The sequence below is a fragment of the Sciurus vulgaris genome, assembly GCF_902686455.1.
Source record: "Sciurus vulgaris genome assembly, chromosome: 5".
Classification (NCBI taxonomy): domain Eukaryota; kingdom Metazoa; phylum Chordata; class Mammalia; order Rodentia; family Sciuridae; genus Sciurus; species Sciurus vulgaris.
The window spans coordinates 143,540,589-143,561,099 of NC_136465.1; the positions used below are offsets into that span (position 1 = coordinate 143,540,589).

A 20,511-nucleotide genomic window follows, 5' to 3' on the forward strand; every position below is an offset into this window, starting at 1 on the left:
GTAACTGGTGCTGTTTTTCTTTCCTAGAATGTTATAAGGATAAGGTATGTCTGTTCTAGGTCATATGGCATTTGCCATATTTATAAACTTGTTTTTTGTATAGATATCAGATATTTTGTTTATTGGGTTTGAGATTGTGTTAAATTAGTATGATTGCACAGGCTACATGGGCTCTGGGAGAAATAGATAGAAGTTTAAGATAAGTGCAGGCTTTAACATAGGCGGTATGTGACTCCTGCAGAGCCACATCTTGGAAAAAAATAAAATATTATTTAGCCATATGTATTTCAGTTTTAAATACTTAGGAAGACAAAACAATAGAAAGTTTACCTAATAGTTGGGAGGTAGCAATTCTAGGGTTGGTTCACTGGTTCAATTACTCTGGAACCGTAGGGTGATAGTTAGGCTTCCTTCCCAAGACTGAAAAGTCACTACTACAGTTGTACATATCATGTCTTAATGAGAAGTGGGCATGTGGTAGAAATTTTCTTCTCAATTATCTCTTTCTTTAGGTCAAGGAGGGAAAAAAAATGTGTCCAGAAATATCTTAAAATTGCTTTTTGTTTCTTTGTTTGAAATGGTTCACAGGTAACTTTTAGCTGCAAGGGAATTTGAAAGCATGAATTTTTTTTTTTTTTTTTTAGCCTCTGTTGTAAGACAGGCAAAATTAAAAGGAGTAAAAAAGACTCTTGTAGCTAACTAATAGCATCTGCAAAAACATCCTTTTTCTTTCTAGCCCCTGGTCCTCTGTTTTAGTCAGCTATTTTGTTGCTATGACAAAATGACCTGACCAGCACAGCTATAGAGGAGGAAAAGTTTATTTGAGGGCTCATCGTTTCAGAGGTCTTAGTCCAGAGAAGACCAGCTGCATTCCTCAGGGCTCAAGGTGAGGCAGAACATCATGGCCGAAGAGTGTGGCAGAGAGAAGCAGCTCACATCATCAGGAAGCAGAGGAGAGACTCCACTTGCCAGATCCAAGTATATACCCAATTCCCACCTCCTCTAGTCACACCCTACCACTTCAGTTACCACTCAGTTAATCCCTGTCAGGGGATTAAATCACTGATTGGGTTAAGACTCTCACAACCCAATCATTTCTCCTCTGAAACTCCTTGCATTGTCTCCCATGTGAGCTTTTGGCAGAACACCTCACATCCAAACCATAACATCCTCCTTCCTCCTTTCTTTCCTATCTCCGCTCTTTAGTATCCTGTATTTGGAGTCTGAGCAAGGTAACATGAGAGCACTAACTCTTTATAAGGAGAGGGAAGATGATTTCTTTGTACTTTCTTGTGCTCTGGCATCCACTGCATTATTTAATCATGGTTCCTTTAGTGTTCATCTCTCATCATGGACTCTGAGTTCCTCTAAAGCAAAAAGCTTGTCTTTAATATTTTTCTTGTAATTCCTAACAGTTACCATAATATGTAGTATACAGATTGTACTTCAAACAGAAATGACTTGTGAAATAAAATTATAAATTAAAAAAAATTGATTTGTCACTGGTTAAAACTAAAGATATTCTGTGAGAAATCTTGAGAAGAAATATGTTGACATAATTTAGGTCTTATTTATCAAAATCTACACACACTCAGATTCTTTTGTGATCATAAATTAAAATTTTTCTCTTCAGTATTCCTTGAGAAGTAACAAGAAATTCCAGATATTCACTTATTAACTACAAAGCTTTTATTTCCTTTCCCAAGCATGTGATCTTTAACCATAAAGCAGTGGATGACTACAAAGGTTGTAAAACATGCTCATGGAAGAAAAACATTTTTATAAAAATTATAGTGGTGATATCACCTTTTTTTTTACTTAGGCCCATATTTAAAAATACATTTTATGTTACTACCTAATATGTGTAGTGAGAAAAAATCTAAAACTAACACATAAATTTTATTACAAAAAACTACTTACTCGCCAGGTGTGGTGGCACACATCTGTAATCCCGAGGCTTGGGAGGCTGAGGCAGGAGGATCGCAAGTTCAAAGCTAGTCTCAGACAAAGTAAGGAGTGAAGCAACTCAGCGAAACCCTGTTTCTAAATAAAATACAAAATAGGGCTGGGGATGTAGCTCAGTGATGAAGTGTCCCGAGTTCAATCCCCAGTACCAAAAAATAAAATAAAAACTACTTACTCATTTTCTTTTTGGTTAATATGTATTCTTTAATAGGTAGTCTTAAAACAATGCAGGTTTACATTTTTACCCCATTCCTTTCTCTTAATTTTATAAAATGTGCTTCACAATCCAGTAAATTGACTTCACAATACATTAGTGGGTTGTAGCCAGTAGTGGAATGGTGTTTTAATAGTTGTTTCTTAGAAAAACCCTAATGTATAGCATTTCCTGATTTCTGTGGTATAAATATACCCAGGTTGGCCAGTTTGAAGCTACCAATCTGATGTCACTAAAAGCTAAGTTGGGAAGACATGCACAAAATCAGGTTTTTCTGGAGCCACTAAAAACAAGCAAGGAGCTAGCTCCATCAGTACATTGCCTGTACCTGCATTATTGCTCCTTAAATTTATTTATCATAAGTAAGTGGATTTGTTTATTTAGACTGAAAATCACTTTATCTGTGCTGTGTTCAGCATCCTAATATCTAGTATGTAGAAGTTGTGTATATTTGTTAAAGGAATGAGTTGCTTTATTTTGAAAAGTACGAAAAAATATTTTTATCTTCCTAAGTTTTTCTTATTCAGTCATCCAGCTTTTCACATAAGAACTTCAATTTCTCAGTTGAATTTCAAAGGGATTTTCCAGATTGTAAACTTCTGAGTTGAAAAGGAAATATTTTACTTTGCTTATCCATCATGATGCCTGTAGCATCACATGTTCATTACTAGAATTTTCTCTAAGAATTTTAGCATGCAATTTAATAAAGCTTTAAATCAAGTTACATGATTGATGATATTTCAAAATCATAATTTGAAGAAAATCTTAAAAACAATAGTGATTATATTTTAAATCATTTCTTTTCATTACACTCTTGGCATTTCAATACTTGATCAGGAATCTGGAGATTGGAGCATGAAAAATTTTTAGCAATTCCTAATTGGAAACCAATGTGAAAATAAAATGAGAACTCTAAAATTAGGAGAGCATAGAACTCAGTACAATAACAGAGTACAATGAGAATATCACTGCACATTTTAGTGTAGAATTGTGCTTAGATTTAGAAAACACTCAGCAAATTCCATACTCATAGCCCACTTTGCTAGAGGCTGGAAATATCCAATTGAAATGATTTAAAGAAATGTATAGTATATAGTAGATTTTGTTATAGATAAGACAGTAATAGAAAGTGATAGGTGCTCTGATACCATAATATACATGTGATGTATATTTATATTGTATATTATGTGATTTATCTCCCACAGTGTGATATTAGAGTTATATAATAAGATATATTAGAAGCATAGGTAAAAATGATGACTGCTAAATATCTACAGAAGAGATCCTTTGACTGACTGGAATTCTTGTTCTGTCTCTGCAGCTTTGGATAAGTTAATTAGCCATTGTGGGTTATCCATAAAATTAGTGAAACAAGAGAAGGATTAAATTAGATTGTCTGTCTCTTATGACTCTAATGAAGTTCTGTGACTTGAATTAAGCTTTCCAAAACATGCCTATTGCTTAAACAGAACCTCACTTATCAAAATATTTCAACTTAGTTTTTTCTCAATTATATTGGCTTTGTATAAACAAATATTCTGCTTTACTGCTATGATTCTGCATTTGGATGATAATGTGAAGTTTTTGAAAAGTACACTTTAAATCTGTGTATACTAATGGCCATTAATGTTGTTATACTTCCCAGAGTGTTTTGTGTCTGACTTTTAAGAACTAAAACTATGTAATAATAATTCATGACAAGTACATGTTTAAATTTTCATTTTCTTAATTATTAATATTTACAGTTTATTAGCTAATTAAGTAATTCATTGAGAAACTATTCATTCAGGTCCTATCAGCATGAAAAGAAGTTTTGACGGTAGCTATTTTAGGGTATTACACTTTTCAGTCTTAGAGTAGATAAATAGATTCTGCTGCCAACTTGGTAGATTTAGCTGTTTATAAGTTTTTGTTACAATATCACATTACTTTTCAATGCCTGAAACTATGTCACAGAAAAATTCTTGCCAATTAATATGGGATGAATAGAGGTTTCTAGATGTACTTAGCGTTCTTTGTACAGTTACTGCACACTGACAGCTGTATCTGATCTTCCGTTAGCTCTGTTTCCTTGAATGTTGGCACTGATTTTATTTTTGCCCTGAGGCACCGTTTTGCTGCCTAGCAGTATTTAGAAATGGATCTTTAATGCAGTTTGCTCCTCTCTTTATTTAATTTGTACCTCATTTTTTTTTTTTTTTGTGATGAATATAAAGTGATTTTTGAAGCTCATACGTATTGGATTTGTTCAGCATAAGTTCTCTTTGCGTTCATGGTAAATAAAAGTAGCCAAGAATGTGATTAAGTTTAAAATAGAAATTAATATATCAACTTAAAATAAGTAGTAAAGAGAATTTATTGTGCTTTGAATATAAAGTAATATGAAAGCAAAGCTGATAAAAATTCACAGAGTTGATTGTGATTTTATAATATATAAAGCAGGCTTTTAAAAAATAGTTTACAGTTTACTCGTTTGTAATCTGAATTTGGATACTATAGAGCAAATACCTTCAAAACATATTTTGATAACAATATATACTGCTTTTAAATTTCTTTTTTCCCATGGTAATGAATTATATGCAAGTTGTTTAAATTTCCTTCATTGTCAGTCTGAAATTTTCATAGGAATGAGGTTACATGATCCATAATACTCTTACAAAGATGTTTCAGGTGTTCCATATATGTCTCAATATAACTTATTTTATCAAAAGCAGAGACTTAACAACAAAGCAAGCCTGTCATAAACAGTGAGAAACTTCATTGGTTTGTGGCTATCACAGTGTTTACCAAACCAACACAGTATTTTTTTTTTTAGCACCTGGACTTTGCCATTCTATAGTCATGCATAAAAATACCAAGAGAGTAGTATCTTGATTGATTTATTTATAAGCTGTTTTAATGTAGGTATGACTGTATTTAAGTAATGTGTCTGTCTTTTTACTGGGTTTTTTACCTTCTTTTGTACATACACTATAATTTACATGAATACCATGAAATTATATATCCAACTTGTGCTCTTAACCAAGGGATAAGTGAAATATTAAAAACATTGATTATATAACAGAACTGAAAATTGGGGTGAGATGTCTCTCTTATGAGGGCTGGAGACCCAGGAAAACTAGTAATGTTCTTTCCAGTCTGAGTCCAGGAGTGACAATTGTCTAAGTTCAGTTCAAAGACAGGAAAAAACAGATGTGTCAGCTCAAGCAACCAGGTAGAGAGGGAGAAAAATCAACCTTCTTCACCTTTATAGTGGATTAGATGATGCCTACTGGGGAGATCAGTCTAGTTTACTCACTCTACCAATTCAAATGCCACTCTCTACTCCAAACTTCCTTATAGACACACCCAGAAACAATTTTTTTTTTTTTTTACCAGATACTAGTACATCCTGTGGCATAGTCAAGTTGATGCATAATATTAATTACACTTGACATGGTCTAGAAGGAAACAATTAGAAACAATCAGAAATAATTATTCTTTTAATATTTCTGCAGTAATAAAATTACTATTTTGCCATTACCAGCTATATCCTTTAGAATCTTTTGTGAAGCAAAAGCCCATTTATGGAATCTATATCTCAAGTTACTTAAATTAAAGCTGCATTCTAGTGAAGACAGGAAAAGAGAATCTGTAGGGACTCAGTAAATATTTATAGTATGAATCAATTGACATGCGTGTGTGATCATTGTTCTATAATTTTCTTTAAATATCTTTGAATTCTTGGATTTTTCTCTAGTACTTCATTTATAACTTGAATCATCCCCATGGTTAGCATCTACATATAAACTTTTTAAGTTGCCAAACTTTTACATTCATGTTGTTTCTAATTATTTTAAGTAGATAGGGCAATTTTTAGAACTTGCCTGCTTTTGAATTAGCTATTTATTTCTTTCTGGTTATGCTATTTAAAAAAACTTATTCTTCGTTTTAGTATGATCACGATTAATGCTGAAGAGTATAGATGTGATTTATACAATCATTTAATTATATTTTTTGTTTAATATATTTGAGAAACCAGTAAGCTATTAGAACTTCGGAAATCTTGTCAGTTTGATACTATATTTATCCTCAAGTAGTATTTTGAATGCCATATACATTTGACTTCGTTTAAAAACTGAAATGATTCAGTTGATTTTGGGGGGAAAAGCTGAAATGAAAATCAAGAAATTCTCATAGAATTGGCCTATAGACTGATGCTAATTTTCAAACTGTCAAACTCTTAGGAGGAAAATTAGATTTTAAACTTACAACTAAAACAGAGATGTCATGTTTACTTAGGAGCATGTCAGTCATACATGCAATTCTTCAAATACCCTTGGAGGACAATTTCAAAAGAAGTCTAAGGAATCTGAGTGAATCATTAAAGAGAATAACACAGAATAAAGACTAAATTTTACAAACAAGGTAAAAGAATTGTTAAATAATATATACCTGACCTTTTAAAAAAAAAGTATTATTTTGTGGAAGACTGTTAAAGATGCCTACCAAATTTTATCTTTTTGTTACAGAGCATTACAAAATTGACATAGGTATATGCCATATAAAAAAAAATTTAATATACAATTTTAAACTGAATGACCTCAAATGTAAGTAATACATACATATATTCTTATTATAAAATAAATTCTGATAGTATACAAACATACCAGTAAAAACTTGGCATTGACAATGACATTGTCTTTGCACATTTCTTTCTCTACATGTACATATACAAATATGTACTTATACAAGTGTTTAGGGTTTTTTTAGCAAAAGTAATCAAACCAAAAGTAATCATTCATTTATCTGTTCTTTAAACAAATATTTATCAAGTGTCCACAGCACACTATAGAAGATACTTTTGAACTAAAGGTGGAAAATTTCCTGTTTTCATGTCATTTACATTCTGGGGTAGAGATAGAAGAGTATATTAACAAATAAATAGTATATTAGATGATGATAGGTACCATGGAGGAATATAAAATGAATGAGATTGGAGGGATGTTATTTATTTATATAGCATAACCAGAAAAGACCTTATTGTTAAGATAACATCTGAGCAGCCTGGTGAATGATAAAGGAGCAAACCATGCAGTTATCTTAGAGATTCAGTGGTCCATACAGAGGGAGTAATAAGTAAAAAGCCCTGAGACAAGGTTTGCTTGAATATTTTTAAGTTACATCAAAGAGACTGCTATCTCAATGCAAAGTGTCAAGACCAGAAGGAAGTAGATTCCTTGAGGAGCTATTACTGTAATCCAGATAAGAGCTGATATAAGACTGGAGAAGGGAGCATTAGGAGAAATGATTAAATTCTGGATATATTATTAAGTTTTCCAAGAAGATTTTATTGTCAAAATATCTGGAGATATGAGAGAAGCAAAGTATAAATCAATGGAAATATGGAGTTGTCATTTGCTGAGCTGGATATGACTATAGAAATAGAACTGAGATTGAAATTTTTCATTTTGAGGCAGCTTGAGTTTGACATGTCATTTAGAAATTCAAATATGAAAGTTCTTTTTTCAGTTGGATAACGATTTTGGATTTCTAAGGACAAATCTTAAAGATTGATAAATCTGTGAATTACTAACATACAGATGTTATTTAAATCCTAATCTAAATGAAATTAATTAGGGAGTACAGAGAATTTAAAAAGGAAGCAAATAGTCTGAACTTAAAGAACATTTCAAAGGAAATTGAAAAGAAATGAGAACAGCACGATAATCTGATAAGATAGAACAATGTCCTTTTATTTAGCAATATGTTGTGTAAATCTCATGGTTTTTGTGTGTATGTAAATAAATATATATTTATTACCCACATATGTATACATATACACACATGTAATTCATTTTACATACAAATATTCCATGAAATAAGTGAACTACATTCTGTTTAGCCTTTCCTGTTGTGATGTATTTTAAAATGTTTTCCTCTGACTTTTATAATTTTCATTTTATCTAATTTCATAATACATCTGGGTTTGTTTTGTTTATGGTTTGAGAAATAACTAATTTAATATTTTTCTAAATATTGTTTATGAATAGTCAGTGGTTCCTCACAATAATAGGAAATGGCTCCCTTTTCATACATTGTATTTTGGAATATATTCTAGTTCCTTAATATGTTTATTCCTAAAATAATACCATACAGTTTTAATTACTCATTTATTGGAACTTTTGAAATCTGGAAAAGCATCTCCCAAATTTCTTGTTTTTCAGAATTTTCTTAGGTTCTCATGCATTTGTTCTTGAAAACAAATTTTAGAATCAGATTGTTACTGTCCATAAAAATCCTTTGAGATTTTGATTGGCAAGAATTGTATTTATAAATCAGTGTTGAGATCTTATGTCATTGTGATTTACGTTTCCTTTTGTAACATAAATAGCCCTCCATTCATCTGATTCTTTTCTTGCCCAGCTTTAATTTGGTTTATTCCTAAGAATTTTACTTTTTCCATTTGTATATGAAATATTTATTGGGTGTCTGCCATGTGTTAATCACTGATGGTAAATAGTAGCTTTACAAGCTGTAAGGAAGAACATAACCCTAACTCCAGCATCCTCAATTTTATCAGTACAAGTCAGGAAACATACCTGAAGTAAGACCGTTCTTTACTAACCTCCATTTCTTCAGTGATAACTGAATGTGTTTCAAATGGAACTGCTCTCTTCCCTTGTCCTAGGCTGTATCATCTGCAAAATGAAGGGATTCTGTGTGTCTCTAAAGGTCTGTGTCTTCATCACCAGAAGTGAGAACTTGGATTTGGAAAGTCCAGAACACTCTATCATTCCATTAGAAAAATTCCCTCCCCTCTCTTCCTACTGTTACAACACTCCTAGCTTCACTACTGTCCCTGTAGGGACTCAGAAAAGTAATCCCATCATGCCTCTTATCTCTGTACATGTCAGCCGCCACCCCAAGTCTCATAGCCCATTCCTTATTTTCAGGATGCTAATCAAATGAATCTGTATATGCCCTTTATTTTGTCTGTGTTTTCCACTTCTCTCCAATTCCAAAGTGCTACTACAGCCTCTAGAATTCATTCATTCATTACCAAAATTGTCTATGTCTGCAGCAGCATCTCTGAAAGGTCATTTGTTTTCTTTTTTAATCCCTCACAAAAGAAAAATATTCCCATACTTCCCAAAGAGTAGATTTTTCTGTCTACATCTCTTGTATGGGATAATTACCTCCTCACTCCTCATTGCTACTTCTTGGCTGCATTTGTTACCTAAAGTTGTCTAAGAAATCACCCCTGAAACATAATGGTTTATAGCTTACAGCTAGAGATAATTGCTATATCGCATAGTTTTCTGCAAGCAAGTCAAGAATTTGAAAATAACTTGGCTGTGGATTTCTAATGTTATATTTTTTTTCTGCAAGTGATATACCCCTTCCAGTGTAATGCATTTTTCAGAAATACTATATCTTTTAATCTAATGTTACATAATATATTTTTTCAGCTCAAGTTTTCTTTAGCTTTTTTGCTCCAGGAGTATCTTTCTACTTTTTTCAGGGAAGTAGACATGTTTGTTTGGTTTTATTCTCTCTCCCATGGAAACCTAAGGTAAATTGCAATGGAGTTTATGGTCCACTAAATGTAACTTTCATTATAGATCCATTGTTTTTTGATTTTGTTTTGTTTCTAGTAAAATTTGTTTCATGTTCTGCAATAAGTTGTTTGTCATCTTCTCTTTTCCAGTATGACAAGCTAGCTTTTTGCTTTTTAGGTCTTTAGTTTGGATATTGGAAGAAGTTGAGAAATTGTTATGCAGTTATTTTGAATTGTTAAGATATTCTGTTGTTTTTGGAGAGCGTGTATTGTTTATTATAAGCTTAGTGGTTTTTGGTTTTTTGTTTTATTAATCATCCTTTTATATAGTTATCCCTTAGTTTCTGCAGGGATTTGGTTCAGAGGCTCCTAGAAACTACCAAAATCTGCAGATATTCAATCTCCTTATAAAAAACAGTATAATATATGCATATAATCTACATATATCATCCCTTACTGGTTGCAGATAATGCCTAATAAAATATAAATGTCACGTATATAGTTGTTATAGTGTATTTTTTAGGGACAATGACATGAAAGAAAAGTCAGTACATGTTCAGCACAGACTCAGTTTTTCATGTGTTTACATATGTATGTATTTTTTTATTAGCAATTGGATATAGAGCACAGGGCATATATATATATATATCTTTTTTTTTTTTTGATTGGTGATTGGATATAGAGCACAAGGATACAGAGTGGACTGTATTGTCTTGACTTGATTCCTCATTTAATTTTAATCTCTATTCAAACATCAGATCCTCAAAAGGGACTTGCATTAATTATGAGAGAATTATTCAACTGTTGTTGTATGTGAATGGTCCTGTGATAGTGTTTCCTTCATCTCCTGGGTTTTGCCTCTGAGCATCATCTGTTTATTTCAGTGTGATGTACAAAATTTGCTATATTCTAAGAGTGCTGAGCTAATAGGTTCAGAACCAAGGCAATAGTGACTTAAGACAGAGGGATATTTCTGTTTCAGTTCAGAAGTAGACAATTAAAGTGGGTGTGGAAGCTGTCTACCAACCCAAGTCTTATAAGAACCCAGGATTCTACTGTTTCATTTTTCTATTCTCCTAGTGGGCCTACAACCACAACCATATTCAGAGAAAAAATGACATTTAAAGGAATGGGGAGAGAAGAGGAGAAAGAGCATCACTCCCCAATAAGCATGTGACGTAGAATTTACTTATTCACATCATTTCTACCCACATTCAATTGACCAAAATTTAGTCTTGTAGCTATTGTAATAACTGCACGGGACACTGAGAATTTCAGTCTTTAATGTGGACAGCTGAGTAATCTGTTACTACAAAGAACAAGAATAGGATGGATTTGGGGTTGGAAAACTAGCTGTTTTATTGGTTGGTTCTTTTTCTAACCACTAGATAAAATAGCACACTCTCATTGTTGGGAGCCCTTGTGTGAACTATGGACATTGTTTGAGCCAAGGCAGGGGAGCTACTTTTCTGGGAACTCCATGAAATCCCCCATTCAAGAAAGCCCATCAGGCTAGTGCCCTGACCTTGCTCACAGCTCCAAGTTCAAACACAGCCTCCAGAGATGGGTGCAATCTTCCAGGCAACAAACAACTTATTTACCCTCACCCCATCCTGCTTTTCATGAAGAAGCTCCCTATGGAGCCCCTTTGGTCTGTACTGTTATAAATAAACCAAGCATGGACTTTTTCTCTGTTAGAGTCAGATCCCATTGATCTACTCAGTCTGTCTTGCCCCGGCTTCTAAAATAATTCTGGCTTTCTGTATGTATTTCATAATACTACTTTCCTAGCTTTTATTTCACAGCCATTCCACACCTCCCTTGGCTACCTGTTCCCTCGCCCATATAGGACGTGGGCAGGATCTCATCTCTCCAGCCCCTCACTCTTTACAGTAAGTACTTGCTGTAGTAACACTTTCATTTAGCAATAATCAGGTCACCTAATTAAGTCATAAAACCTTGAGTAAAATTCAAACCACTGTTTCAAATCATTTTGAAAATAAAAGTAACCCAGAGTTCCTAGGACCTGTGTAGGCTTCCAGGACTCTGAGTCCTGTGCAGTTATAATAAGTGAAATTATTTGTGAACATACATTTATGTAGCTTGGTAGTTAAGAGCATGGGTCCCAGAGTTAGATTTCCAGGTTTAAATTTTAGGTCTCTCGTGTGCTCGATGTGTAAATTAGGCGATTTTCTTAACCTGCCTGTGCTGTGTTTCCCTATCAGAAACATGAAAATAATTGTGTACCTGCTTCATAGGATTGCTGCAGGGACTAGAGCAAGTTAATACATTTAAATACTTACATGAGTGTCTCTCAATATTAAGTTATATATAAATAGTAGTATGATCATTATTTATATTCTGGGGGGTGCCCAGTTTTCAAATGATTAACAGTAGAGGCTATTATAAATTCTAATTTAATGCCTGAAAGAAACTGCTTTCACAGACTATGAACTGCATAAAATTTAAACTTTGGGAATGGGATGTAGCTCAGAGGTAATACTTGGCTAGCATGCACAGGGCCATGAGTTCCATCTCCAGCCCATAATATAAGTGAATAAAATGAATTTAAACTTTCTTTTAATCAAGTCATTTGATCCTTCAGAGTGCAGAAGTTTATTTAGTGAACTCTACCTCGGTTACACTTTTTAAAGAGTTGTCCTGTTTTCAAGTTTAGTTTTGTTTTTTTAACCTAATAGTAATTTATATTTGTCTTAGTTTTCTTTTAATTGCCATAGTTTTTATGAAATTCAAATCTATTTTCCAGACTTTAAGAAATTGGTCTTTTTTTTTTTTTTTTTTTTCCTTTTTAAATATCCTGTGGATCTTATAAAATGAGGGATTTGAACATGAGCAGTTGAATGTGTAGTAACTCCAAGTTGGGGAGTTTAATATGTGATTAAGCAAGAACATGTTCTTTTTTTTGAAAAGTGGTCATAGTGGCAAAAAAAAAAAAAAAAAAAAAAGCTTCAATATTGTTAGGAATGAATTCATATTATCCTACATAAGTTGACAAACTTCAGAGTCAGATCACAATAAATGTCTAGTATTTCATGAGTTACCTCCTACATTTACATCAGATTTGCATTTTAAATTCTTGCACTAAATCTTAGAGAAATACTTTTGGCAAATTGGTTGGTATGGGACCTGGAGCTTAAACACAAAGCAGCTGTTTTTGAGCAAATACTATTTTCATAACATTAATATGCTTTCAGTTTACAAACTGGAATGAACTGTTAAACATCATCACTTCCATGTTTAACAACTGTTTGACTTTCTCAATGAATGATTTGCTTTCTTAATAGATTATTTACTTTAACTGAAAGAGGAAGAATTTTATTTAAATATCCATATTTTCCCCTCATCTGCAGAATGTACACAAGAAAAGTGGGGATTTCCAATGTGCCACTATTTAAAGGAAGAGAAATGGTGCTGTGGTCGTAATGCCAGAATGTCAGCTTGTTTGGTATGTTTGTATTTTTTCCTAGAATAAGAGGTTTATCCAGATGTCGCAAAATTTATTATTTTTGGCTAATATATGTTAAATGCTGAAATTTCTAGAGCATCAACATTAGTGCTTTTATATATTGCGATGAGAAAAATGATTTGTTCTTCTGGCATTGACATAACATGTTTGTATGTAATTAATTACTGTGTAAAATGTACCAACTACCAGCTCTTAAACACAGAATCAGTTCAGTACTTTATACACAGCCATTTAATGTCTTCATGTTTGATTACAAAAAGTCTTTTATTCTTATAAGCACAAAAGGATGGGCAGCAGACCTCAACAGATTCAAAGAAGCCTTTATTCCTTCACAGATTCGGACACCATTCAGGCCCATTTTCCGAATGGGAAAATGGCCATTAATTATAGAATGTTTTTGGTTTTATAGGGTACAATGATATAATCATTGGGAGCTGTGTACGTGCAGTTTTGACAGTCAGGGGCTAGTTGAACAGGTTAAGACTTTAATTTAGGAGGGTACTTTTAAAAAGATTGAAACTGAGTGTTGTCCAGGGAGATGAGCCCAGATCCCAGGGATGAGTACTCAAATCTTGCCCATTGGTATTTGCTGTGCTTCTGTTTAGGACTAATTAGCCATGGGGGAAGGTCATGGTTTAGGGCCCAGCATTCAGTTTCTGCCCCTTTCCCCCCAGGGCCCATTGTTCTTTGGCTAGTTTCCCCTCCCTCCTCTTGAGCCGCACCTCTCTCCATTTGTCTTTGGAGAGCTCTCTTTTAGGAATATTATTTTCCATAACCCTTCACTTCTGATTTTTTATAGAATAAGAAAAATGCTACTGTACCTGGGACACGAAATAGCCATTGTAGTTAAATAAAACTATTTTGTTTGACTAGACTAACATCCTTAGATTCAGAACACTGTTAACACATGGTGTTCTTTGTTCAGGATGGAATGTTGTTTTATACAGGAACAATTTAAATAGTGTAAGTGGATTTTTTTGTCATCAGAAATTTAAAATGTAGTTATATAGGGTGATTAAACTAGACAGCTAAATAACAACATGAGGACTATAGTTAATACTATTATATTATATTTTGAAAATTTTATAAGAGTAAGGTTTTAATGGGTAACAGATATTTTAAATTGCTTATCTATAATAATATTTTGATATGTGTTTATCAAAATATTGCATACCTTAAATTTATACAATAAACTTTTACATTAAGTATAGTTGATTAGATAATCTGTTTTAGTGCCTAACCACAGAATAATTCTTTTACGGCCCATAATCTCTATGACAGTTATATAGCAACATGAGAAATAATATACCAATGTTCTAGATTACATAGCCTAGAGATCTATTTATACTCTTATTTTCCTATGTAACCCTACCTGAAATACTGTTCTGAAAATTTGTCTTGTTCCTTTATTTTATGTGTAAGTGATACTTATTCAGTATCTTGTTAGAATGACAGGTCATTCTTGGAACCGTGTAGTTTCTGGAATGCTAACAGCCAGGCTTACACCCTACAGGAAAAATACTAAAATAGTCTTTTTTAGGGAGTATGACTATCCTAAGACCAAATACTTGAGGATACTGGCATCCGGTATTTTACAATGAAACAGAATAGATCATTCCTCTATGGAGAGGCCCACAATCTAGTACTCACACATAAGCACAATGTATTAATCAGGTTTATGGTATACCCATTGTAATGAACAACAAACCATCAGAATCACTAGATGTCTAAGGAAAGTCCCACATTAAAAACAGATCAGATTTTGTAAAAATTGAAGAAAGGCAACTTGGAGGAAGTGGAGACTATTCAAAATAAATTAACTCTTAAGGTTCTTTAAAAAGATAAAAGAATATTTTTTACTCACAAAACAGGATAAAGAACTAAAGAAAAAAATTTTAAAAAATAAATCTCATACATAAAGAATTTACAGACCATGATGCTCTCAAGAAGTTCTCCTTATCAGTGTCTGTCACAGAATTCAGCTCCCTTGCTCACCTTGACAACTTTTTCTTTCTTTTTCTAATTCCATAATAACTTGGGAAAGTTTAAGGAATGTTTCTCTGGGTTTATCTTTGCTCTATAACTGAAATTTTCCAAAAATATTCAAAGTTTTAGAGGTTATTAAAAATTTGCCTTTTATAGGAACACTTACAGATAAAGTTACTAGCCAGAAATAAAATTTTAATCAAATTAGAACAACCTCATCAATATTTTTAAACCTAGTAAAACTGTAAAAATATTCTAGATTGGTATGAAAGGAACCCTTGATATATTTTCTTCATTACCTTTGTTAATTGCACAACAATATTAATGTTTACTAGAAACTTATTACCTATCTTCTATTATGTAATGGAAATGTATCATTTGTATTTCTAAAATAAGTTCATCAGTACCGTATACCAAAAGTCATTCTGTTTATACTTTAATTTTAATTATTTGATACCAAATAATTTCTTTTTGAAAATTCTTCTTTTTCTTTAGCCTTTAGAAAAATTCATAACAAAGATCAAATCTGAAAATTACCACAACCAGTACTATAAATGAAAACTCATTGTATCTTCAGTGATTAATTTGTTCTGGGCCAGTTGCTGCTTAACTTCATGTGAAAATTATGTTATAAATATCTGCTGTGTTCATAGCTTTCTGTTTGACTCTAAATGTTCAGTGAAGGTGTCCTTCGTGTAAGCATCAAGTACTTACACAGTATCCTATCCTTCAAGAACATTTGTTATGTAATTTTCAGAACAATTTTGGTGAAACATTTTCATCCAAAATTCTTTTTGTACCACTAAATCTACCTAGTAGGGGAGGACATAAGAAATAAAGCAGGAGAAAGTTCCTGCTCATTTGCTAACTAGGTATACAACTTGAGGCAAGTTACTTACCTTGTCTTGGACCTTATAAATCTGCAAAAATTGCCCTTACACAAAATAAGTTGCAATTATCTTTTAACAGTATATGCTTCAGCTATATCTAAAAAAACTTATTTATGAAAACCTAAAAACCTAAAGCATGACTGTCTAATATTTGAGTAGCTTGTATATGCAGATCCATTATATATTTACTACCTTCTTTATGATTGGGATATTTGCTAATTAATATTTCAAAAATAAAATTTAATTTAAATTTTAAAATTCTAATTTAGTTATAAAAACTGGAAATATGAAAATATATGTCTAGAAAAAATTAAAGTTTCAGAATATCCTATTCCATATTTAAATTATGACAAGTCTTTCATATATGTTTCATATATGTTGGATTATGAGATTTTATTAGAAATGTTAGGAAACATTTTGTAAAATTGCTATAGATCAACTACTATAAATGTAAAATCCAATACATATAAGATTATAAAAATATGTGTTATAGTGCTTTCTCTTCTTGACACTTGATCATCTGCATGTATGATTTGAATTTGCACAACATGCAGACCAAAAATAAACATAGTTTTCTAAAAAAATAAAATAAGCTATCAACCATAATCTGTTCATTTTTGTTTGCTAAAAGATGAAATTATATGATCATTAAAAATTCTAAGAAATACGTTAAATAGTATGTAAATATGTCTGTGTTTCTCTGTGTATACATACTAGCAACTTGGATTTAGTTGATTGTTTAGCTACACTAAAAATGAGGGAAGACTACACAGTTTCGTTCCTTTCCTGTTTCCTAGTCGCTTCTGAAATTCAGGTTGTATAATTGGAGTATGTATGTGTTTATATATACAACACACACCCATTATAAAATAGTCTTAAATTATATAAGTATACTAGTTAACTTTTTAATGAAATTAGCACTTTTAATTGTGTTAACTTACATTTTATCATTTAATTCATCCTTTTAAATGTCACTTTTACAAACCCTTATACAGTGTATTTGTAACTTTATAAATCTTACAAAGTAAGACTAAATATATCAAAGGTCCTTGTCTTGTTTTTTCTCCTTAAAGGCATTGGAGCGGGTTGCACTTGGCCAAGGGGTAAGTGAGAGTGTTTACTTAAATCCAGTTTATGAACACTGTAGTTTTTCTTTCAAGCCCTCTTCATACTTGACCTGCTGATGAATTTAAAACCTGATGAATTTTCATAAATATCCTCTTGTCAACACAATGTATTCAAAGCTATACAGGTTCTATACATTTACTTTACAAGTGAACTTTCCAAAAGTAAATTGAATTTTTAGGAAAATTTCCCCTTCATTCTCTATGCTAATCTCTCATTTCTTCATATTAAATTAAATGACCCATAACTATTTCTGAAGACATGTTATTGCTGACTGACCAGGTATTTATAGGCTTAGTTCAAGCAAAGATAAATAAGGGGTGCTGGGGATATAGCTCAGTTGGTGAAGTACCTGCCTTGCATGAACAAGGCCCTGGGTTCAATCTCCAGCACCACACACACAAAAAAAGATAAACAAGGAATATAACATTCTGTGTATTCTTTATTTGTAATCCAAATCAAGTGTGTCAGTTAGTTGATGACTTTTATTTTAGTGACTCAGTCATTAGTTGCAACAGTCATATGGTTTTGCAAGTATAAATAAAAGTTTACTCTCTCCCCCAAATATTCACATAATTGCATTATTCTACCATGTATCTGTGAAGTATATTAGGAATATTTTTAAAGGTTTTTAAAAGCTTATCACAAAATTATTTTTATTGGACCTAAATTTTGGAGATCCCTTTTTTGCTTCTTTTCAATGAACATTTATAATATCAATTTGAATTTTTAAAATTAATAATTTTAAAATAATAATAGCAATAACAAGTGTCATAGTAATTACTAATATAAACTGCGTGCTTACTCTAGGTGAACAACCTTGATAAATATTGTGTGTTGTTGTGGTTGTTGTTTTTAAATGTATTAATGTGCCTATCTGAAAATTGATAAAAACTGGTATTTTCAAAGTCATCATTTTTTATCAATTTTTAGAATTTATTAAGTGTGTGGATTTTAGTCTTAGACTACTGTTTTGCATCCTGTCTTCATCACTAACAAGTTTAATGGCCTTGGACATTGACATCATAATTTCTCTGTGCTTTATTTTCTTTGTGAAATAAGAAGAGTGACAATAATACTATTAATATTTTGCTCATAGTATTATTACAGTTAAATAAATGAAGGATGTGACATGGTTAAAACTTGGCTAGCACATAGTAAGTGCAAAGTAAATGTCAACTCTTTTGATTAATAATAATTTTAATAATGAAAATAAGTTAAATCTTATACAGTGCTTACCAAAGTACTGTTCATAGATCTTCGCATCTATTAAGGTAGTAAATAAATAGAACTATGAAATATGTGCTGTTATTTTCCCAGGATACACATGAGGAAATTGAAAAGTAGTTAATGCTGAAATTTGAATTTCTTTCTCACTCTGGATTTCATGCCTTTAACTACTACACTACATACCACCTTAGTGGTTCCCTATGGATTAGAAAAAAAGAACTTTTATTATCATAATGCTCCAATGGTGTGGTGTTTTTAATTTTCCAAGTGTTTGCTCATGCTTCCAGTCAACCTTACGAGTTGGTTATTTTGCCAAATTTATATGTGAACTTGCTACACAGCAGCATTTAAATTGTGATCTAGCTTCCTTAATTAATTACAAAGACCTTACTTCTAGCTTATTACCTCTTCTACTAGATCTGTAAAGTGCATCTCTGATACGTATGCTTTAAGAGTGTACACTTTTTGTTTCCTCCCATTTTTAAAATGCATTAAAAGCGTTAAGTAGATTTATCACTTGTGAGGGAAAGAACATAAACTCTGGGCTACTTTCAGCTTTTTTCTGGAATAATCAGGCTGCTTAAGAAATGTTGACTCCCTTCCCACTCACCCTCATCTGCATTTACCAGGATGGATAGTCCTAGTTATGCTAGGAATGTGCATTTAAAGGCACTGCATAACTCTTCTTTTTCTTTAGGAAAGCTATAAAGCCTTTATTTACTCAGGGTAAATTTGGAAGTGATGATTTATCCTATCCTGTTTGCATTTCTTTGTGCATTACATTTGTGTATACTCTCTTGCTTAAAATGCATTTCTTAATCTTTTGCCATTCTACAGTTTTTCATAAAAATATATACTTTTTTTATAAATTATGTTGATACCATTTTATATGATTTTTCTCAAAGGCATGATAAAGAATTGTTAAATTATTTTTAGGTATTTCATATAAAATCAAAGTTCTCATGTATTGTAGGTTATCAAACAGAAAGCTAAGAATTTTGTAAGCAATTTATAGTACAAAGAATATTTCAGTTCATGCAATAGTAGATTTAGCAAAATGCCTTGAATTTCAATAGAACATTTCAAGATTAGGTGTTAATATATGAAAAGGGATTTCAGCATTTTTGTGAGAGAAGTTATTTTCAAGGAATGAGGGATAGATGATAAAGTTGAGATTTTGGTACTGCAGCAAAGTATTTCTCAAGATGAGAAAATGTCAAATGGAAAATATGTCTGGATCAAAGAATTCAAAATGAAATATATGCCTTAGACTTTAAGGGAAGGAAAAATTTTAAATTAGTGAATTATAAAACTGTTGGACAGTTAGGTCCACCTTATTTGACTTCTCAAAAGCATTCATTATTGTTGGCCTCTTTACTTTAGCTCATTTTCTCTTTCTTTTCTTTTCTCAATAATAACTTTTCAGAAATCTAGATTGTTGTTGCTAACATTGTTTTGTGTTGTATGTTTCTGTACTGTTAATATCAAGAGATCTATAGGGGTGTGGTTGGGGTTTGATGTTGTAAGGCCTCCAAAAAGGAAACCCCAACTCTGTCCCATGGATCTACGGCAACCCCAATCAACCTCAGGAGGCGTCACTTGATGCAAACCGCAAGAGGTGTTTATTCCAGCACGCTGGGACCCAACTCAAGGAGTCGAGGAGTGGAGTCCCTAGCAGAAAATCTTATAGGTTTATAAAGGCAGAAACCACACATCGGGAGGGGTCGCACATGAAAGGGAAAAGGGGGACAAAGCTGCCGGGAAATTTCAAAGGGGGTCTGGGTTTGCTGATAACATACAACATGTTTCACAATGTTTTACAACAGGGCGTAGATTCTGGTCAATAGTTTCTGGTAATCCTACTGTTTGAGCACTATCTAGCTATCTGGCTCAATTTACCCTTTTACTCCCTGTTTGGGGCTGATTTCTTGGAACAGCTTTAGGGGCTTTGTTCCCATTACTGGGAGGGTGACTTTAGGGAGTTGAGACAATGGGAGGGAGACCTTAGGGAGTTGAGATAACTGGGAGGGTGACCTTAGGGAGTTAAGATAAAACAGACAGCTTAAAAAAAATG

At 32.4% G+C, this 20,511-nt stretch overlaps 1 protein-coding gene across 11 annotated transcripts in view; it reads left to right on the forward strand.

Annotated features, from left to right (window-relative positions):
- The window catches only part of METTL25 (methyltransferase like 25), a gene marked incomplete at its 5' end in the record, with an annotated part of 198,840 nt that overhangs the window by 34,149 nt on the left and 144,180 nt on the right, over positions 1-20,511 (forward strand). For 10 of the 11 annotated variants that reach the window (XR_013764290.1, XM_079143063.1, XM_079143065.1 and 7 more), the window contains 2 exons: positions 13,091-13,185; positions 17,156-17,185. Coding sequence is in view for 10 of the 11 variants with exons in the window: in XM_079143063.1 (XP_078999189.1) it covers positions 13,091-13,185; positions 17,156-17,185 (125 nt within the window). Of the gene's footprint in view, positions 1-6,690; positions 6,769-8,849; positions 11,177-13,090; positions 13,186-17,155; positions 17,186-20,511 lie in introns of those variants that run through there. The other variant, XM_079143066.1, reaches the window with a different exon arrangement.